A 23,590-nucleotide genomic window follows, 5' to 3' on the forward strand; every position below is an offset into this window, starting at 1 on the left:
TTTCAGAAGCTGTGGGTAACTTGTACAATCCCTTGTCTCATCATATTCTAGTAAAAAAAAAAAAAAAAAAAAAATTAGGGACAGTTGTTTTAGATTTTAGAGATTGCAGTAGAATGGTACAGCTGGCACAATTTTGAAGAGGATATTTAGAGTGTAGCTATCAAAATTCACTCTCACACTGGAAGGATATCCTGAGCATACTGGTCCAGAAATATGCTTTGGACACTCCTTAATAATTTCTTTGTATGATACTTGCAGACAGACCAAATCATCAGGGTTCAAATGAGCTGGATAATGGTATCAGAAATCAAATGTTTAAACAGGTCACAAAAGACAAAAGCAAAGCATTACTTTTTCAATATGAATAACCAACTGCACAAAGAAAGACTGAAGGAGGCAGGATGGGATGACGGGCAGCAGCTCTGCAGAAGTGGATCTGAGCTGTATAACATTCACAGATTTAATGACACTATGTTGTTTTGATGTTTTTAGCAATATAGTGTTGCCAAAAAAATAAGAAAATTAAAAAAAAATCAGGATCAGAACACAGAAATAGGGCAGATACCCACAAGTTACATAAGATTTTCCTTCTCCTACATTCAACACCTCTGGCATATCCAGTTGAGCATTATGTTAAACTTCCAGCAAGAATAAAATAGGAGAGAACAATTATGAGATATTGTACATATCTAAGAGATCAGAAATCACGTAAATCTTGGGGAAAGAAATTTTTGTTTCGGAGTGTTGGTCCAGAATGAGAGAGGACCATCTCATAACAAGAAGGGCTGCTGCAAAGTGGAGGGAAATACCTGTTTACCAAAACTGAAGGGTAGACAAAAGACAGCAGCTTAAGCTACAGCAAGGAAGATACAGATAGGGCACTTTAAACAAAAGAAGATTAATAGAAAAGCACTGGAAATTACTGTGGACTGGGTAGGACACAGAGTCTCCACCAATGGGGTCTTAAAAATCAAAGTCAGTTAAGCACCTGTCAGAAAATACTCTGTGACCTGCATCAGTATCTCAAAACCTCTGGCCAATCTACCTATAAGCTTTAAATGCAGCTATTTTTTTCTCCTTGGTAGCTGTACGTCTCAAACATTTGTATACAATTATCATGTCTCCTCATTTTCCAGCAGTTAAACAAGCATTAAATATTTAGTGCTCTTCATCTTCTCTGACAAATCAGTCAAGGTGGTCTTTTACAAGTACTGTTGTCATTCTAAGTATCCTCTCCATATGTCTTTATTCTTTAGGCCAAGGGATATCCACAGGAATATTTGATTCCTGAATGTCATTCTACAGTTCTGGAATTACGATTTTTAAAATTTCTTCTGTTTCCTCACACTCTGGGTTTGCATTCAGAGTACTGTTTTTAGTTGGATTAGTTTTAATTTATGTAGCATCATTCTTTTTTTTTTCAGTCACAGAGCTCATCACTGCTGGTGCTTACATGGTACTTGGTGTAATAAATAAAAACCTCCTTTTTTAGAATGATTTACAAATTGACTTAAGACAGTCAATTACTTGAAAACATATCTTCTGCTGAAATCTCAGAGACAGAAAGATAAGTAGCACATTATCAAGTAGAATCTCAAGTGGAGGCTGCCAATGGCTACCTTTGATCTCAAGATGAGATATAAAATGCTGTAGAATCAATTACAGTAATTACAGAACTACTAAGTGGTTTCTCTTGATACATTTTATAAACTACTCTTGATTATCATGTTTATTACAACTGAACATATCATTTCCTATCTTAAAATATTAATATACAAATGTACTCGGTGTTCAACATACTCACCAAATACAGTTCTATAAGAAAAGATCTTGTAGCAGACAGTACTAGGTACTAAGTTACCTCAGTAGATGACCACCTGAATGAAATCAGTCAGTATGCCTTTCTTTTTTTACCTTACAAAACAATAAATTCTGACTGAAGCACTATTTTTTTTAAAAAAAATTTAGTTCTAGGAAGTCATGTATTTATATTTTCTTTCTCAAAAAAGAAAAGGTTATCTCATATGTTTTTGAGGCTAGTGCTCAAAAGTGTCTTAAGTACTCTCTAATAGTAATTGAGTGCTTATGCAGCTGACAAAGGCTCCTGAAGATACACCAGTAATCCTATCAGGGTTCAGATTTAGACCTAGACACAGAAAAACTGCATTAAGTTGTTACTGAAAGGTTGAGGAGCAACCCTCTGTGAAGTGTCTGTCACCAACAGCTTCTTCCAGTGGCAACTGTAGGAGACTGAGCAGTGTGAAGGCCTAGTGGTGCTGTAGTCAATGTCCCTACAAAAGAACCTTGGTTTTCATAACTCACCAGACCTTCACTCAAAGATTATTCATTTTAAGTGCATTACAGTATGAGTGATACCTTTTTGCATAACTTGTTATTTCTAAGCCCTCGATTTTAAAGACGAGAAAGGCCTTTGAAAAATACGATTTTCCTCATCAGCACGGAAAGGCTCCCTGGGGGAGCTGAAATTTCATATAAATACTACTAAAGTTTTCTATTTGGAAAATATTTTAATCCCATGGCCTTTCTAGGTGTAATTTATTTTCTTAAAATCAGGAAAATATTGTATGACAGGGGAAAAAAGTTGATACCTACAAACATCAATATCTGGAGCATCAAAAGAAATATTAGCTTAGAAGAAATTTGACCTTTAAGTAACTTCTCTGAAATTATTACATGTTGATATAAATGTGAAATTTTCTTAAAAATGGAATATTTTTCAACAGCAAAACATAAACCAAGTTATACAATGCCTTTCGTCCAACTGTGTTCCACTTAAACTTTTCTGAGGAAAAAAAATCAGCCAGGATTCTGTGTCACATGAGTTTAAGTCAGTTATGTAAAGCCTGGCTATGACACAAGTATTTATTTTCGTTTCCAACAGACTCTTTTTCTCCCAGTAATTCAGTTGATACTTCTACGTCCATTTATGAGGGTACATAAATATTTTTTTGAAGTACCAGCCAGTGTCTTTACTCTTCATTTTTTCATTTAAAAACTATTTCACAAGCATATAGAAGTCTGAAATAGTTTTTCAATTTCTTTAATCTTTAATCTTCATAAATTTAAGAGACATTTGGCACTCAAGCCACGGTTTTCTGTCACACAGAAAATTCTGTCACTATTACTGCCTATAAACCAGCCCATGTAGATCCTGGTACTGCAAAGACATGGATATCTGCTGAACTTTATGCTGTAAATCATCTTACTGACTTCAGGCAGCCCATTAATAACTAAAGGCAGGAACCTGCAAATAATATTTTTCAAGACTAAGCCTTACACTGTTTCTACTGTCCCATATTCTGATTCATCCATCCAGAATGGATGGCAGAATACCTGCAAGTCTGAGAGTTTGCATGGGAAGTATTTATACCTTGATGTAGGGCTGTTTTCAAATTCCATTCAAAGACATGGTCTATATATAGCATCTATTACTGAAATAAATATATTTATGTACTAGACTGAAAACAAATTACTAAAATGAAGCCAACCCTCCAGGGTCCATTAAGGGGCACGAAACAGTCCTGAAAGTATCAGTTCTGTTTCTCGTGGAGAGGCTGCTGAATTCTTTTCTTATCTCTTTCCCGAGTTGCATGCAGAAAATCACAAACTCCAGCAGCACGTTTCACCTGAGCAACTATATCAGCAAGGAATGTCATCCTGTGCACTACGTCAACACAGCAGGACTGCTGAATTCTGCCAGAAATTCTTTGCAAAAGAAAAGGCACTGGTGAGCTGACTCCCTGAGCTCTGGATGCTCAGTGGGAATGAAAATCCCTTTACAAACATTCATTAAGCAGAGAACACTCTGCAATGCTGAGAGCCCTATGTGGAGGCAATACCTCAGTATTTAGAATTCTCTAGGAAAAGAAGAAAATAATTATGAACTATTATGGCTTAGGATTGCTCCAGTTCATTGCTTAGGACTGTCTGCCAACGCACAGCGCGTACTTAATTTTTAACTAATCGGGCGACCACGGAAAAACTTATTATTGCTGTGGTAAATTCCTCCCCACGTTTAGTAAAAACTCCCCTCCCCGACTGCTACACCAAATTCAGCTCCAGCATCCACGCTAGTTCCCAGCTCTGCAACCCGCGGCTCCGTACAATTACAATGTGACATGGGGGGAGCGAGGGCTGGGGGTACACGGCACGTGTGTAAAATAATGAGTTAAATCTCCAAATCCTTCCCTCCCGGGCTGGGTCAGCGCCAGAGGGGCGACTCCCGGCTCTGCGGGCAGCGTTTTTAAGACGATCATCTCAATCTGCAAAAAATGCACCGCGACGCTTTTTTTTTTTTTTTTTTTTTTGGCTGGTGTGAGGTTGGGGTGGGGATTTTTGCGCTTTCCCCACCGCCAGGTTTTTCCTCGCCGCTTTCCTTTTCCTGCCCTCCGCAGCATCCCCCCGCGCCACCTTCCCCGCCGTGCTCACCTGCTCCCGCGGGGCGGCGGCGGCTCCATCCCCGGCGGCGGGGGCGGCGCTCGGCCGGGCCGGGCCGGGCCGGGCCGGGCCGGGCCGGGCCGGGCGGTGCCGCGGGGCCCCCGGCGGAGCGGCGCGGAGGGGAGCCCTCCCCGCACCTCTCCGCCGGGGCCACCCCCGCTCGGCGCGTCCTGATCCCTCACTTCCCCGCAAGCGGGAGGAGGCGGGGTAAAACAAAAAAAGGGCCGGGTTATCAATTCCCTGTTAACTCTTCTCCTTGCGGTCTAGTCTCGTCCCTCGGGCGTCTTCTGCCAGGAGGGTGGTGCTGATGGAGGTGATGGTGGCGGTGGGATGCTCCGTCAGGGAAGTGGGGGGTTGCCGCGGGGGGGAGCAGCAGGGTCCCCGAGCTCCTCTGAACCCATGGTGATGGGAGCCGTGTCTGCTGATGGCAAAAGCGGCCAAGGAAGATTAGCCCCTGCTCATTTAAAGGTTAAGCGCAAAGCTAACCTTTGTGACGAGGTCCTGTCTGAAAGTCTTCCCATCCCGCGACTCTTGAGAGTGAATAGTTTTTTCCCTACTCCGGCACTGATTCCTATTAAAGCAGTGTAAAAATGGCAGATTGTTCCTATACTTCCATATACTTACAGGTGTTTATTGGACAAGTACACAAAAACCCGGCCATGCACCAGGACCCAGATACAATTAGCACAATAAACGTGAGCTAAAGAGATAGTCCTGTCCCAAGAACTTATAAATTGTGTATAAGAGATTACAGATAAAGAAGGATGCAATGAAATAATACCAGCCAGTACGACAGGCAGGGAACTCAGCACAGTACTGTACAAAATACTTGAATGTATTGACCTATTTACTGTTACAGGTAGTCTTTTGCTCAAATCAGTTTAAAGTACCTGAAGAAGGGATTATGAGGAACACAAGTGTGCATTGATGGGATTTTCAAGACTGACAAAATTACTCAAGGACATGCATTCTCTTTATTTTGACAATCCCACTTGAACAAAAAGATTTGGGGGAAGATTATAATAACAAGATGAGAATAAGCATACTGAAAACACATAAAACTAATATTCTATTAAATGTACCAAAGTCATTGAGTAATGATGAAACTCTAAGTCTCCATTATGAAGGAATCAAACAGTTAGATAATAACTAACCTTCTTAACACCTTCAAAGAGCTTTGACTAATTTGTAAGACATGAATGTCTTTTGCAAATATTGTGTTGACTTGTCCCTGTTATGCCATACTTCCACGTACATTCAGCTAATTTAATTCTGTAATGCAGAGTCAGCTAAATTGGTACAGACAAACTAGGGCCTGCCATTCCCAGGCTCTTTCAGATACTTTTTTGGAAGATGATGTATTCCTCATTCTTCCTTCATGAAAGGATGTATTTTCTTTCAGAAAATATCTTAAGTGTGAATATCACCTTATGTTATTTGTTGACATAAATATTTGCTTATTTTAAAAGCTCTTCAGTTTGAAATACTGCCTCAAATCCAGCCTTCTCAGAAAAAGATTCTGATGTAGCCTCATAAAACTCTACTGTGGGGAATTCACACAGCATTTTTCCTTACCACCTAATCTTTCCTGGATATTCCTTAAAACTACAATTATGTATCAGTCCTATAGATTCTCTCCAGACTTCCTGCTTCCGATGCATTTAAAATAGATGTTAGTCATGTAGCTTAATACACTTTAGGAAAAAAAGAAAACCTCATTTTTATTAAGGTTTTATTATGATTAACCCAAACCAACCCCATCTCATCTTGGTCTCGTCATACAAATTTAGGCAGAATGAAAATAGAATACCTTCTCCTTTGGAGTACTATGCATCAACAATTACATAATAAACTGCAGTCTGTAGCAACCCCTCCTCCCTAAACAATTAAAAGACCTCATTAAAATAAATTTTTTTCTATATTAAAAAGGATTTAGGTCACTAAATTAAGTGACCAAACATTGGGAAAGCCAGAAGGCTGCCCATGAAACCTTAATTCAGACCTCTTGTGCCTGTGCATTGCTACCCTGTACTTAATTACTGTTTGTCTGCAGAATACCAGGCTCCATTTGGAACATTTGAAATTATGTAGTGGCAAGCATGTAAGACTGGCTAATTATGTTGCCTCTTGCATTCCCATTCATTTATTCCTTTACTTTCTAGCATCTCTTTTGTGCTCATCCCTTATCATCTCTCATCTGAAGATTGCTCTTTCCCTGGCCTGTCTGAAACCTTTACCCTTAGATAACCTTTTGCAGTCAATCAGGTAAAGCTTTTTACCATAGGGTTACAGCAATTGCTAATTATTCCTTCAAAGGCTATTTGTGATTTTTCTCCAAAGATGAGGGAAAAAAGAGCAAAAGAAGAAAAGAAAAAGGAATAAAAACAAAGCAAGGGGGGGAAAGAGAAGGAAAGCCAAGGAAATAAAAGTTTCTAGGTTGAAGCAGTAGGGAAATAAGGAATCGAGGTCAGTCTTCATGATATAGAGCTGCCTTATTACAAAGGATCAGCTCTCAAATTACAAGTTTTACAAAGAGACAGTTGTACTTGAAAGCAAAAGGAAGCATTAAGTTACCTGGTGCCTTGGAGGGGAAGGATTATGCTGTATTTATAAATAAGGCTGCAGTGTCTCAGTAGACATTCTGGAAAACTGATGATTTTTTTTTAAACTTGTGACAAAACCTCTATGTCTGCTTCTGTTGAAAGAGGCCTCATCAGTCAAAGACTTTGTTTCCTCTCTACAATAAGTATTACAAAGAATAAACACCTTCATGAGGCTTATTTTCTATGCAGATGCCTGAGAGGTAGTCATGAGCAAATGACTTACACCTTTGGTAGGTGAATTTGGTCATCACATAGAATTATAATGTTACTGTTAAACTGTAATGTTGTTTTAAAAAGTTTTCCACCAGAACTAACAATAGATGGAAGCAGTGGTGTTTGTGATAGCACTACAGTGAACTAAAAGCAGTAGTTCCATTTCATGGGAAATTTTAGACCTACAAAAGCTAAAGGAATAATATTCTTCAGCAGTAACTTCAATTTTTTTTTTCTGGAACATGAAAATCCAAAGAAAATTTGAGCTAGAAAAACCATGCAATTTCCCAAAATGAAATAAAATGGGTCTCTAAAGGCTTAAGTTTCCCAGTGAAACTGAGTATAAGCATATTTTGTTTGTCTGGCAATCTCAATATCACAAAAGTCCAACTTTCAAAAGTTGCTAAAAATGGTACTTACTGTCCTGAGTGCTTCAGTCTTTAGGGACTTTCTGACCCTTTGCATGGTTTTTGCAATCACTGGCAATAGAAAATTCATTTCTTAAATAAAATTTGTATCCTCTGCTCCTCATTTGCTTCCAGGAGTTTTAATAATAATAAAAAAAAAATCTTCAAAATTTTGATGATACTATGTGCTGAGCCATGTTGCAATGTGTAATGGATTTGAGTGGGATAAGAAAGCAGAACAAATTAATTGAAAGTAAGCCATGTTACAGTCCAGTAAAATTAAACCCTCATGGCTTCAGGAACATAATTGTGCAGATATTTTTTCCCATAGGCTTACCATACAGTCAAGGTTGGATCATGGGAGATTTTTAATGTGTGACCTTTATAGCCTACCACACAGGGCTGCTGTGGGGATTAACTAGTTAAGATTTGTAAAGTGCTTTGAAGATTGTAAGGCATTAGGTTGCACAAGTGCTAAGCACTATTATTTAATACTTAAGTACAACCAAGCTTTACAGGACAACTCATGTTCACCTCACTAGAAGGAGTCTTTGTGATTTCTTTGTGATTTCAGTACGATTGTTGCAAGAGGTAAAGCAAGCAGAATGGACCATAAAAGAGGAAAATTTCTTTCTTGTTCCACTATCAGTGACTAAAGTGAGATATAACTGTAGTGGTTATTTCAGAAAAATTAGTTAAAAAATAATTATTATGAAATGCAGTAATAGAAATCCACATAAAAATGCAGGGCTCCCTTCTGTGCCAGTACTGTTATTTTTACTACATCCTATTTTGCCCAAGTAGATCCACAGACTATTCTCCAAATCGCAGACCTATAGATGGACCAAATTTATCAGCTGAAAATGCTGCCAAGTGACAGTAGGGATGGATAAAATTGGTAAGTAGTACTTCATACATATTTTGCCTTATTTAAGTAAAAAGTTTGGAAGAAATATGAACACAGACTGTTGTCTTTATTAATCAGATTAAGAACACCTTGTTCTGATACAATTGCTTGGTTGGGTTTCATTTTGATATAAAACTTCCTCTTGTTTTGTAATATCAGTTTTCAGCAGCAGGAAGTCTTTGGGATTTTTTGTGGTAGCACAGGGACACAGTATTTGTTAATAAAATAACAATGGAAAACAGGACACTATGACATAATTTTGCACCTAAGTATGCTGGAGACAGAGGAATGCAAGTGTTTCAGGACTGCTGACAGGCACCTATTTAGAGGTTAAGGTGGCATATTGTTGGACCCTGAGCTGCATCTCAGCATCCTGAAGTCATGAAGACCTTATTTGGTATGCAAGGGAGGAGGGTTTGGTTTAATTAACTTACAAGGACTAATTATTATTCAATGGAAGTGTCTTTTCAGGACAAAGCACTTAGTACTTGCATTTCTTGCCTCCGCAAATGTGCTGCAGACATTTCACAAGGACAGACTTTTCAAGTATATGCATTTCCTCTCTGTGGCTAAAAATAAAGATTTACTTTTCTATAGTGTTTTGACATTTTGATCTCAATTGAAGCATGTAATAAAAATTCAGTTCACTGACTGTCTGCAGTATGACCTGAAATTCAGTTTCACAGATAAGTAAAAGAGGGAAAACAGAAAGTGAATAGTGTACTTGCACAACAGGGATTCTTGTCCATTCCTGGGTGAAGGAAGCTACAGGCCCCTAATGCTTCTACTTCTCTTCAGAAATCATAAATTTTGCTTCCTCTATTAAGCTAAAAACATTCGTTGTGTCACAGAAGATCAAATTACTTCTCCAAAAACACAGATGATGTCCAAGAATAAGCCAGCGTTCAACTTATCTTTCTAGACACTGACCCTGTCCCAGACTGCTTTAGTTATTCAATTTGGAAACAGCTTAAAACAACTAGAACAGTGTGGTGAATACCATTTAGGGAAATGATCTGTGTGTGGTGGAAAATTTGACTCAGTGCACTCTGTTAACAGGGTCTTACCAGGCTTTTGACCAGCTGTCCCAGGAGATGTGGGAAACTGGAGGTAGTACTCTTCATTCAGATTTGGCTCTTTAAGTTCAAAAGCATTCTTGCAGAGATTCAAGGCTTCTTTGTTCTCAACACGTTTTAGAGTTTTTCCAAGCCTTTATCTGAGGCTCCACTTACCTCCACAGTTGCTCTCCCACTAGTGTCACAGCAAATGCAAAAAAAGCAACTCAGCTGTAACATTCTTTTCTTTTGTCTTTTCAGGAACCTTTTTCTTTGATTTTCTTACAGCCTTCTCTCTTGTTTAAAGAATCTTAAATCATATAATGGCAACTACTCGTTATTCATTTTAGATTCATTATGGGTTTGCCTATAACAACTCACAGTGTTGCTCATACCAAAAATAAACTACTTGACCTGCATTAGTATTCTTAATGCTTATTTCAGCAGAAGTGAAATTGTTCTTCTGAAAGAGCAGACATTTACCAGGTGCATTACAAATCTAGTTAGAAGTTGAAAAAAATACAGTTGGCTCTTCTGATGCCTGAGTTACTGAGCTTGAAATATACAATGACTGCTATCAATTTCTCATACTGTGCAGACTGCCACACACAGTTTGGAGATGGGTGAATGTGATTCAATTCTCATGTGATTTTGGTGTATTGAACAATAAACACTTAAACACTGTGAAAACAGAGCCATCAACAAATGTTTTCAAATGTTGCTAAAGGTACTCTCTGTTGTACCAGATAGGAAGAAATACAATAAGTGAGCATCCCATCAGTCCCTCCATGGAATGGATCACACACCATGAATAGGCAGTGCCTATGAGTCATGCTGGCAGCAGCAACATGGGTGGCATTGAAAGATGACATGTCCACAGTCTTCTCATATTGACAGCAGACCAAGATCCACTACAGCAAGACCACGTGCATCTTTCTTATCTTTTCCTTTCTTCAGCTGTAAGATGAGCTTAGAATAGGACTAAATATTGTCTTTCTCTGCTGAACTAGCTACCTGAACTACTGTGAACATGTCAGATCTCTGGTACCCTAAGCTTCGAGCAGAAACTGTTTTTCTGGGGCTGTAGAGTCCTCTGACTTTTCTCCATACTGCCTGGGGCTCCTATTCTTCTCATGCATAATCATATCCCATAACTCTCAGGGCCAAATAGCCCAAAGTGCTCATCTTGACCCAAAGCAGAGGGCTCTGTTTTCTTGTCCATCAGCCCATTTCACGGTGGGAAGAGGAGGTGGCAGGGACATTAGTCTAATTTAATTCTTCTGGTCACCAAGAAGCAGAAAACATGTATGTGCTCCAGTAAGACCTTCTCGATTAACCTGCATCAGAACAAGGAAAATTCTCACTTTAGCTGCATATGTGTAACAGTGAGAATTTCTATCCTAAGTAGAGGAAAATATTCTATCTTGGCAAGAAAAGCTGTTAACATCAAAGAGTGTGAATTTGAATTCTCAGTATTTCTAAACTTATTCCCATGGTATTCCTTTTGCATACTCAATCCAGTGAAACACTGAAAATGTTTCTTCTATTCCTTTGTATTTAAAAATGGATTGATGGAAAGGAATTTTTTTGGAAGCAGTTCTTAGAGATGGCTCATAGATCCATTATATTCCAGGACCTTTGCCCATTTTTACGTTAAAATAACAAAGTGAAGTGTCATATGCTTCACTGCAAACTTATTTCCTCTCCCTTCTTTTTTAATTTAGTTTTATGAAAAGATATTTGGAAATAAAAACAAAAAACCGAAAAAGGAAGAAAGCATTACTAAAAATAAATCCAAGCAAAGAACATGTGTTGAAGAGTTGCAGAATCCTCTCAGTCTGCAAGAACAGACTTAGTAAAAAATGTGCCCTTTTCTCAACCCCATATTAATTAACTCAGTAATAAGTAGAAGCTTCTTAAGATATGGGAAGAACAATTATTGTTATGGGTCTCCACACAGGGGGCTTGGATGGGCAAATCTCTATCCATGTTTATCAGTCCCACCAAAAACTTCTACCTCAACCACTTCATTCCAGAATCTATCTTTCTGCACCCTCCTCTGAGCAAGAGGAAGCTCAGATTCAGAAATGCAAATGGAAGTGGAAGTGGGTGCTGAAGAACAATGATGTAGCATTCTGGAGACCATGCCTCAAAGATCCTTCTCAAAAGCCATCTCAGATAAAAAGTTGTTCACAAAAGAGGGTCTCCAGCAAGTGCTGTGACAGATATCTAACTAAAAGATCAGCAAATCTTCACCATTTGTCTTTGTGGGGCTGAAGAAAAGACTGTATATCATACACTACCCACAATCTACTCTCCTAAATCACCGTACCCCCTCCCCAGGCCACAGAATTGCAGGTGTGCAGGTGTTGTGAAAGCACTCCTAGGCTATGCTCTGGATAGGAATTATGTCCATTATTAGGCCCTGGGAACCTTAATCTCCATATCTAAAGCTTTTTAATAATTTTCCTTTTCCTTCTTCAGAGAGGAGAAAAATCTTGGGCAAAATCGTGACAAGGCTTCTAAACTGCTAGTCCAGGCTGTTGCAGTTCCTGGCACAAAAGAACACTACCTCACTTGGAAATTTCTCATCCTTGTTCCAGGCATTAGCTCCCTCAGCTTTACTTCCCAAGCAGACCAATGCTGAGCAAGGGGATTCACTGTGCTCATGGGGGCAGTAAGTTCTGAGTTGCTATCCTCGTTGTATATTATGGAATTATTTCCATTTTGAAGGGTGGTGCCTGTAATTTACACCTGGGTCTTTAACAGAGATTTTCACTTAATTGTTGAAAAACCTTTTCACTTTTTATAACAAACTGTCTTTCTCAATTTCACTTCTCATCTTGAAAATATAGCTTCCTTAGTTCACTAAAGCTGTAGGTTCACTTTTCTTGTGCCTCTGAAGGATCCTAATAGCACTAAAATCACCCAAAATACACAAGAGAACTTTAGCAGACTTCGAAATTGTTAACTATTTTAGACTTACCCATACAGCTTATTTTCCAAGAATATTCAGGTTTCTCCTTTGGAAGCATACTGTTGTCGCCAGCAGGGAGAAATTAACACGTTCTTCCGCTGATCTTACTTGGAGCATTTAGGCCTCAAGAGAATGACCAGTGGCAGGGAAAGCACCTGGCATAAGAAGTAAAGAGATGTGGTGGAAATGCAGAACTCCCAAAATCCTTACATAGAAAAGCTGTGTAAAATGTTCTTGAGCACGAGTTGACTTTAGGTATATAATCTCTGTATTTTGACAGGAATGGCAATGAAGACCTGAAGGGAAATGTCTGATAGGGACCAGGATGCTGAATGTTACGGCATTGAGAGGGCCAGGGAGAAGGGAACTTCTTTACCTTCTCTGGATATGCTTACACAGTAAGTTGTTTGGCTTCTACCAGTTTAACCACTACCAATCACACTTGGCACACAGCTGTGCACTAGTTCTGCATCCTCAGTAAAGATTTTAGAGCTTGCTAACCACATATCTGCACTTGGACAACATTTACAATCCCCACTACATCAGACAAATGGATGCTGCTGAGCCATCTGTTTGAAAGTATGTTTAGTTATATAACCTAAGTTACAAGTACTTCCTCACAGATGAAGATATCTCAGCTTAGATGAATACAGAGAGGGGACTGGGCATCTGAAATATCCCCACAAGACCAGAAAATACAGTGTAGGAATTGCATAAAACCTGTGCTTTTCTGCAGAAGCGTGAAAGCCTGGATTCCTTGGGTCATCACAAATGGCACTGAAATCTAGACTTAGACCACTGAACTCAACCTTACTGTCTTTATTTGAGTAAATATCTAGATATTCCTTAAGTCAATAAGACCTGTTTAGACTGGAGTTCAGAAAGCAGATCAGATGGCAAAATATAGGGGTTAGGATTTATGAGTCTAAACTTTTTTTTTTAAAAAAAGTGTTCTTTTTGCTTGATTCAGAATAAGAATCACAAGACCATGCTCTGTTCCCAAATTTGCACTTGCTGCTAATATTAAGTGCCCCTTGAGACTCTTGTGCTGCTTTGATAAATACTTAAAATCAGACTGACTAGAAATTTGACTGGCTATTCTTGGTACTATATAGACATGAACTTAAAATATTTTTGGAAACATATAATTTGTTGGAGTTTAATACTATTTTGCAGCATTAGTAGTTCTTGTCTTACTTGTATTTGTCCATGGTTTGGTTTATATTGTATCTATATGTAGATCATATTTTAATAATAGAAACAAACATTCATCAGAAATTTTCAGTGCTCTTCTCCAAAAGTCATGACATTTTCCCTAGTTTCTGTTTGGTATTGTTACAAATGAAATGTTTGTGCTTTGTACATGTGTCTCATTTGTTCATTTAACTGCATTTTTCTGTTCTACACAAACTCTCAACCCATACTCATCATCTAAGTGTCTGAATCATTCTTCAAGCAGATGAGTAGTATAAGGGGTATAGATCAGTCAGTAATCCCATGATTCTGCCTGGTCTATTTAGCTCAGCTCTCACATTTCAACCTCTCATCTGAGTCTGGAGAACAGTTTAGAGGACATCCCAGCCCAAAAGACCCACTGTGCTAGGATGCAGGAGCTGAATTCTGCATTAGGGCAGAAAGCTAGGTTGTGTCACACCTTTTAAACATGTCCTCAAGACTGTGAAACCTTTCCATGAGTATTGATTACCTTATTCAGGAATCTTGTGAGACAGTGGTGTTCTGATGAAGGAAGATCATATAAACAAACCCTTCCAGAGCTCATGCTAGTATGTATTCAAAACATACAGCTGTTAAGATCAAAGGATCACTCAAGGTTGATGCAAATTTTAGATTCTGCTCTGCATAGGCCTAACTCTAAAAGGACTGGCTGGCTGGTCCCAGTGCAAGCAGCAGGTATTTCTGAAGTGACTGTGCACAGGGAAAAGTAAACTCATTTCTGTGTTATACCTCAAGCCTCACAAGTTTATTATTATTATTCTTTTACTACTGAGAATTTTCAGGGCTCTAAAGAAAAAAACCATTATATTTCACCAATAGTTATCTGTTTGTCTACTCTGAGGAGGAGAGGTGGAAAGTTTTGAAATAATTTGCCTCTATTAGAGAAAAATTATTGGTCTGAAACACAGACCACTTGTTGGTCAGTGGCAGGCACGTTCTTCATGTACCATTCTCCACTCTTAGTGACCATTATCATGATAGGAGAGCCCCAGTCTCCAGAGAGCAGACTGCACACTCCTAGTCCAAGGCTGCCACTAGGACATTGAAAGATAGGGAGAGACAGAGACAAGATTCTCACCTACAGTGAGGCCCTTCTGATCAACACTGCAGCCTATACGATGTCTTCAGAAAGGAAGCTCCATCTAGCAGGCTGATTCTTGCTGCCAGAAAGGTTGGTCAGTACATGTCAGTGTTGTGCTGCTTCACTGATTGCCCGTGTTTCCTCAAAGGAGATGTAAATGCACAGGCTCATAGCTGGTTACATTTCCTTTCAGAGATAACAAGGCTCCCTGGAGAAGGAGACAACATCAAAAATCACAGGATCATCCATCAGCCAAGAGGATGAGAACTGCCAGGCCTGTGACAACCACAGCAACTTCTCTGAGAACTAAGGTGCAGTATCTGATACCTCCATTTACCTGCAGCTTCCTCTTACACAAGCCCCTTCTTAGCAAGAGATGCCTTAAATGACATCAAGCCAAGAGCTATAAATTTATATTACAGAACTGGGCACATTCCTTTCTACTTAGGTGCATACTTGTGTTTGTCATGCTCACTTCTACAATAAGGAGCAATTCTTTACCATCTGGAGTAAGATAAAAAATTAGCTTAAATATCTTTGAATATTTGAATACTTTATATGAAGTCTGGCAGAGAACACTTGAAATATAAACATTTCCATTACTCATAACAGTTATTGCTTTCTCTTTTTCATGCAAGAAAGCTTTATTTATAATATTTTATTTACTAATTAAATAAACTAAATTAATTAAATAAACTAAACTAATAAACTAATTTGTAATTAGTTTAATTATCCTTTATCTTTCCTTTATCTTTCAAGGCTATAACACCTCTATTTTAGAAGACTGTATTCCTAGGATTTCAAATTTAAATACAATTAAGACAATATAACTCTTTGAGTTTTCCTCCAGCTCACACAAATTCTCAAACCAAATGCTTAAAGACCTACTTCTTTTGGCAACACTGAAGCTTTTCAGTTTATTAGCTTTCTTATTCCAGGAATCTCAAATTAGTTATTTTAGCAAATTAAATCCCATAAGCACACATAAAAATATTTTATTTGCCAGCTTGTTAAATTTTTAAATGATGATTGGATCTCTCTGTTTACTTACATTGTCAATAATTTTATTTTGTTAGGAATTTAAGAGAATACTAGGAGAATATTTCCTTAGTGGTTTCCTTGCCAATATTTTTGCTATTGTACAAAAAAATAGGACCTTATAGATCCCTGTTTGATTTCTCAACTTTAAAAAAAAAAAGAAAAAAAAGAAAAATAAGAAGAGAAAAGAAAAAAAAAGGCATCTTTGATGGATTCATCTCTGGTAACTTGGTACCTAAAACTCCCTGTCTGACCAGGTGCATACCGAACAGTCTATACTCCCATATGGATAGCAGGGAGACAGAGAGAGACAGGCAGCTGCACAAGGCAGTTTGTCACACTCTTAAAAAGGTGGGATGATCTGCCTTCCAGTGTTCCCTCATACTGTCAGCTAAAAAGCCAATTCAACAATTTAAACTGGAGCACATGTTTAGTGTGCTTCAATAATGTGCTTAGATGACTCTAGTCAATTAAGAGGAATACAGCCCCAACAAAGATATATGATTTGAATAAAAAAGTCAATTAAGTGCAAGGTAACTGTTTTATAATTTTTCTAAAACCAGAAAGATAGAAAAGAGCAGATGCAGTGTCAGATTTCACTATTATCTCTCACATTTAGTAGTAGTTCCTAGTTAAGTAAGTGGTTTCTCTCTACTAATCCAAATATGTTTAAAGAAATTTTGCAAAATCAGGCTGATAATAAACATAAGTTATTGACATATTCTGAATTTGGATGATTAAAGGGAGATACCAAGTAATTCAAGAACCAAATTTTGACTCTTTGTCAATGAGAGTAGGCTACATAATACATCTGATCATCTGGACTCAGGTCCCAAGTCTCCCCAACTGTGTATAATGCTATATAACTGCCCAATTACAAGCCTGAAGAAGTGCTTCAGCTACTTCAGATAATTAAATTTTAAATCTAATATTCATATGAATTTTTAACATGCCATGAAAACCCAGGGTTCATAAATCATTTACAGTAACACATGAAGGTATTCTTGGTCACCTTCAACCAATTTGTCCCTCAGATCAACTATAATATTTTCAGAACTTTGATAAGCTAATATATGCATTTTTAAAACATACTTCCTTATAGATCCTGAAGAGTTGTATCTTCTCTATAAGAAACATTTACGTAGCAAAGAAGGAAGGAGAAGTGGTACATATATACCTATTAGAAAGAACCATCTCAAAAAAAAATTACAACATCCATAAAGGTTAGACAGCAGGAGTTGTTTTCCTTAGCTATAAGAAGGGTACTTCTGCCTGACCTAAACAAGTAACTTTGCATTATAGCTGATGTGGCAAGTTTGGTCTATTCTTTTGTTGGAATATTCATTTGTATCACTTTTGGAAGAAGGGCAGGCAACTTGGAAGGACTTCAAGGATGTTGTGATAGTATGCAGGGAAAAAAATAGAAGGGCCAAAGTTCAGCCAGAACTTTGTCTGCTGCCACAAAAGACAAGAAAAAATGCTTCCATGAATCAGAAACACAAGGAGGGCTAAGGACACTCTCCAGCCTTTACTGGATGAAGAGGGAAACACAGTGACAGGACGAGAAAATGGCTGATGAATAATGTCTTCTTTGCTTCAGTAGAATCATGTCCTTGGGGTACCCAGCCCCCAGAGCTAGAAACAGGGAGAGGAAGCACAATAAAGTCCCCATAATTCATAATCCAAAGGGAACTGGTCAACAATCTGCTATACCACTTAGACCCACACCAGCTCATGGGGACAGACAGGATCCACCCAAAGGTACTGAGGGAGCTGGTGGAAGTGCTCATGGGACCACTTTCCATAATTAACCTGTTAGCAGTCCTGGCTGAGAGGCCAAATTTTCTGGATTTAGTTAATAGGACACCCATCCACAAGATGGTTCAGAAGGAGCAGCCAGGGAACTACAGGCCTATCAGCCTGACCTTGGTACCAGGGAAGGCTGTGAAACAGATCATCTTGTCTGCCACTATATTGCACATACAGCACAATCAGGGGATCAGGCCCAGACAGCATGAGATTAGGAAAGGCAGGTCCTGATTGACAGACCTGATCTCCTTCTATGGGAGGGTGACCTGCCTATTAGATGAGGGAAGGGCTGTGGACATTTGTCTATCCAGTCTTCAGCAAATCCTTTGATACTGTCTCCCACAGAATTCTCCTGGAGAAACTGGCTGCTCATGGCTTAGACAGATGTACACTTCACTGTGTGAAAAACTGTCTGGATGGGCAGGCTCAGAGAGTGGTGGTGAATGGGGTTACATCCAGCTGGTGACCAGTCTCTAGTCAGGGTTCCCAGGGCACAGGGCCAGCGCTGTTAACGTCTTCCTTGATGTTAAGGACAAGGGAATAGAGTGCAGCCTCAGTCAGTTCACAGATGCTGCACAGGAGTGTTGATCTGCTGGAGGGCAGGGAGGTTCTGCAGAGGGATCTGGATAGGCTGGATTTAGTTCAGCTCCAGTGGTATGAGGTTCAAAAAGGCCAAGTCCTGGGTCCTGCACTTTGGTCACAACAACCCCATGCAATACTACATGTCTGGAGAAGAGTGGCTGAAAGCTGCCCAGGGGTAAAGGACCTCAGGGCTGTCAGCAGCTGAACATGAGCCAGCAGTGCCAAGGTGGCCAAGAAGGCCAATGGCACCTGGCCTGTGTCAGCAATAGTGTGGCCAGCAGGAGCAGGGCAGGGATTGTCCCCCTGTACTCAGCACTGGGGCAGATGCACCTTGAGCGCTGTGTCCAGTTCTGGGTTCCTCACTAAAGAAGGACATTGAGCAAATTCAGAGAAGGGCAACAGAGCTGCTGAAGGGTCTGGAGCATAAATCTCATGGTGAGTGGCTGAGGGAGTTGTGGGTGTTCAGTCTGGAGAAAAGGAGGTTCCAGGGGAACCTACAGCTAATAGTTCTCTACAACCACTCAAAAGGAGGTTGTTGCAAGGTCAGGGTTGGTCTCTTGTCCCAGGTAACAAGTGAAAAGACCAGGCCTCAAGTTGCTCCAGCAGAAGTTAAGATTGAATATTAGGAAAAATTTCCTCACTGAAAGAGTGGTCAAGCATTCAAACAGGCTGCCCAGGGAACTGACGGAATCACCATCCCTGGAAATGTCCAAAAGATTTATGGATGTGACAGCTGGGTATATGGTTTAATCATAAACACAATAGTGTTGGGTTAATGGTTCGACCCAGTCATGGAGGTCTTTTCCAACCTTAGTGATTCTGTGGTTCTATAAAGAACAGAAACATGTTGAAATACCACATTCTTTGATTAGTGCTCAAAGGAGTTGTCAGAAAGATGTCCCATTACAAAGCAATATGCAGGTACCTGAGTAATTTCACCGTAGACAGCTAAGCATGAAGCACCAGTGACAGAAAGAAAGAAACAAAACAGTGTGAGTTTTCTCATCTTCTAGTGAGTTTTCAGCAAAATTTTTGAACAGAGAAGCAACCTCTGCTGTAGCTGCAAATAAAAATCCCTGTTTTTAAGATCTGAGACAATAGTTCTCTTAACAGCTTCCCCGCCCTTTGGTGGGTTCTTGGGGACAACCTCTTGTTCTACAGCCTCAGGCTGCTTTTTTCAACCTCGCTTTCTACCACAGATGTGTGAGGTTGCATTTTCAGGAATGGTCATTACTCTTGGAATCCAAGTTTTTCATTTTAACCTTGTCTTCCTTTGATATGTTTTTAAGTCCCTAATGGCTCTGACATCAGTATCTAACCTTTTTGTTCACCATCTTGAGCAGAATTGCGATACAAAGGACTTAATTTACTTACCAAGAAGATCCACACTCATAGGTAGCCCACATTTGAGCTAGCTCACTTAAATTCTAGTCCAGGAAACTTTGCACTGAACCCCAGGGAGACTCTAGACCTAGGCACAAGCTCTCTGTGTCAGACAAGAACACTGAAACACAATTCTATTGGATCCCTGAATATATGGCTAAATTTTTGAAATAATAGCATTAGACTTTTCCAGAAAATTCTTTGTAGATTAAGAGCCAAATAATACATATTTGGAAATCTAACTCCTAGGAAAACGTAGATTTTTTTTTCCCTAAAACCACAAACCGCATTGTTCATTTTCCAGAAGCCAGTTGAGGACAAGAGCCATGTGCTTCCATGAATGCCACCCTTATGTGGTTAAATTTCACCATATGGAGGAGCTTTGGCAGATGCCAAACTGTTAATGCCCTGAGGCAGACAAATGTCTAAAACAGCAGAGCTTTCAATGATGAGCACTGTATCTGTCTCAAGGAAGAAACCCATCCGCATTCCTAGTCAAAGTCCCTTTGCTAAGGGACATTGCCTTCTGTCTTCACACTGTTCTCTGACAGAGTATTGGTCAAATTTTTTCTTGCCTCCTACCTAAGCTGCTTCTTAAAGCTGACATTAGCATCTCAGTGAAAAATTAACCATTTTATAATTGATATCAAGCAATTATAGTTCTACACTACAGTTTCATGTTATTATTTCTGTAAAGTTATCTGAAAGAATTAACAAGGCTTAAATATTTTTAATAAATCAGAGCCATTAATTGTCTGCCTTATTTTATAATAGAAATTACACATCCAATTTCAATGGAAAATTATCTGGAAGTGTATCTGAGTCACCCTCCATGATGTTATAAAAGTTAGTAACAGTCTTACTGGGACTGTCCAGGGAATAAGAAGTACTAATTATATTGTCTGGCTCTGACTGGCTTCATACTTTACAAGAATAAAAGACTATTGCAAGTAGCCTACTTAAATCTAACACAAGAAAGCCTCATGAACAGAAATTTAGAAAAAAATCCTTATATGGGCTTTAACAGATGAAAGATCTTGGAGACTAATTCAAACAAGAACAATTTTTTAAGAATGTGTATTTGATTGGTTTTTCAAGTTCTTGTGATTGATTTGGTTTGCAGGAGAGTAATAGAATTATAACAACTGTGATGAAGCTTTCTTGAATAGAAACTGACATTTCTGACAAATGGTTTTGTTGGGTTTTTTTTCCTTCTTAATGTCCAATCGATTTGAACATAAATATGTAATTCACTGCAGAAGACATGGAAGCCCTTAGACCTTTTTCTGAGACTAGTCTGGAACTGATGGGCTATTGGGATTTTTCCTTAAACAAAAGAAGAAGTCATATCTTATACATCACGTGTTCTTCAAGCCAAAATTTTCTTTGCCTAGTCTCAACTAAAGCAGGCAAAATTCCTAATATGCCAAATATTCCTTGATAGCCTACCTGCTGCACAGACAGCATTTTCCACAGCAGGAAATTTTTAATTGCAATACGGTATGGTTTTCATGTCAACAATGAGTGGGACAGACTTTTTTTGATGTCCAAAATCTTCTCAGTAAAAATTGTGACAACTACTAATTTGTGAAGCAGCTGTTTCTGAATCTGAGGAAAGGGTCTCAACAGGTTATATTCAAAAAATCCTCTGGAATAGAGACAGAGTAAAGAGGTAAAAAAAGTTACAGAAACAGGAGATAATGAGGAAGCTACAGCTAACTCATGGGAAAAAATGAACTTTACAGGGAAATATGCCTCAATTTCTAAACCATACATCAGGTATGAGCTATATGTTTTCGTTTCTGGGATAAGGATCTGCTGGAGTCCTGCTAGTGATGGACACTACACAGCCACTTCTAAACATACAATAAAGAACCAAATGAACATATTCTATTTAATTATTACATGAAAATAGGAAATGTTTTTTCATAGGAGAAAAAGAAAGATGTCAGTAGTCTGTATCACCAAATGGTCTGTATCATAAAGTTCTTGATAATATTCCAAATGTTTTTTACAATATTTCATCCAGTCCTTTGTGCAGTATTTTAAGAAATCCTAGGGTTATCCCTCATTGGACATTGTCTGGGAATTACTAATGGGTCCATATAGCAGTTTTTATAACATACGCTAGGGATTTATTGAAAGTTCTGAAATAAACCTTGGCAGTGCTCAAGCTAAGCAGCAAGGCAAATACATAATAGCTACATACCACAGAGCCTCACTACTCATCTGGTACTTTTTCCAGAATATATAAGCAAATCAATTACAATTGTGTCTGAAGGATATCTAATGCCATTAAATATCAGTGGGTAAGTGAAAAGGTCTCCCACACAACCTCTACACAGAAACCAACTTGGCTTTCTCAGGCAATATACTGTGCTTAAAAAGAACAAACATCTTTTATTCTAAAATAATTTAGTTACTAAAAAAAAAAAAAATCTACCTTCCATCTTCATCCAAAACCAATAAAACCAGAAAACCCTTTCCCTCATTTGCTGTAGAATTCTCATCCCCTTAAGAATCTTTTACTTTTTAGTTACATAGGGGGTTGCCAGGGTCGCTTCAGGAGCTCAGGACATAGGAGAGATGTGCATGAGTAACACTCAAGCCCAGATATGCCACAGTCTGACTTGGACATCATGGCTTTTTATTTCCCAGAACCCTGACTAGGGCCACAGTGCTGCTTCAAGACTGTTCCAAACATTAACACATCATTACTAAGCTAAAAAGCAAAGTGCCCAAAAAGAAATTGTCATCTCCTTTCCCTCAAGGAAACTTTGTTCTGGTCCCTCTTTGAGCTTCAGGTTTGTCACTACAGAATGCTCTGCTGGGAGGTCTACAAGGGCCAGCCCTGAACTCCAGCTAATACTCCAAGCTGAAGTCTGGCTGAGCTTATTCAGACATTTGTGTCATTGTGCTGCACCTCCCAGTATGCCTGACTTTGAGAAGATGTTTGACCACCAGCAAGAAGCCAGTTAGCACCCAGCTGGGCTCACAGTTCAGGCTCTGCTCCAGCTCAGAGCATCTGTCTACTCCAGATGAGCAGTCCCTCAAAGCAGAACAGCTGTACTCCCATGACTGTCATCTCAACTAAAGCTCCTGCACAGACACACTGCAAGCCAAACTCGCAGTGAATAACAGAGACAACTGTAACACAGCATTTCATCTCAACTCCCTATTGTCACATGTTTCTGACATATACATCCCTGAAAAGAATTGGCCCGAGGCTACAGGATGGGATTTAAGTCCCATTTCTGGTTGTGTCTACACTCAGTATGCAGAATAATAGTCTCATGGCTTTTCTCAAATATATCTATGTCACAAAATGTATGTTTCCTCCCACAGATCTAAGAGCAACTTCCCAGTCAAAGTGAGGGAATACATAAATAGAAATTAAATACTGTATGGGGCTTCAGAACACTTTCACTGAAGGAGTGGGCAGGAGGCAGCTGATTCCTTCCTACTTCTTCTCCAAGATGTCACACTACACTCCTGATTAATGTACTGCAGTCTTACAGTATGGGCACAAGGCCACATGTAATGACTGGAGGAAAATATGACATTCCAACATCAAAACACATCAGGAAATATTTTGCTGGTTTTTATTTTTGAAAGAATTAAGCTTTGAAAGCCTAGATTTAAGCTTTGCTTCTCTTCAACCACCCTGAAGTCATACATACCAACACCAGAGAAATAACTATCAACTTTATAGGACTAAAAAGTTTCAGAGTCCTGAACTTAGCTCTGATTCTGTTGAATGATAGTCACTGTTCAAGTGAAGCCACTCATGTGCATGAAGATTTTCATATGGGTACATTTTGCAGAATCCAAGTTTTTGAGG

The 23,590-nt window shown here is 39.0% G+C and overlaps 1 protein-coding gene across 5 annotated transcripts in view; it reads right to left on the bottom strand.

The window, feature by feature from the left end:
- The window catches only part of TRMT9B (tRNA methyltransferase 9B (putative)), a 115,689-nt gene that overhangs the window by 17,102 nt on the left and 74,997 nt on the right, over positions 1-23,590 (bottom strand). For 2 of the 5 annotated variants that reach the window (XM_033513379.1, XM_015624685.2), the window contains exon 1: positions 4,450-4,486. The exons of 1 other annotated variant lie outside the window; for it this stretch is intronic. In XM_033513379.1, the coding sequence (XP_033369270.1) occupies positions 4,450-4,478 (29 nt within the window). In that variant the 5' untranslated portion in view covers positions 4,479-4,486. Of the gene's footprint in view, positions 1-4,449; positions 4,487-12,629; positions 12,776-14,934; positions 15,146-23,590 lie in introns of those variants that run through there. 2 more of the 5 variants (XM_015624686.3, XM_033513378.1) reach the window with 2 other exon arrangements.

The sequence above is a fragment of the Parus major genome, chromosome 4 (genome assembly GCF_001522545.3).
Source record: "Parus major isolate Abel chromosome 4, Parus_major1.1, whole genome shotgun sequence".
In the NCBI taxonomy this organism is placed as follows: domain Eukaryota; kingdom Metazoa; phylum Chordata; class Aves; order Passeriformes; family Paridae; genus Parus; species Parus major.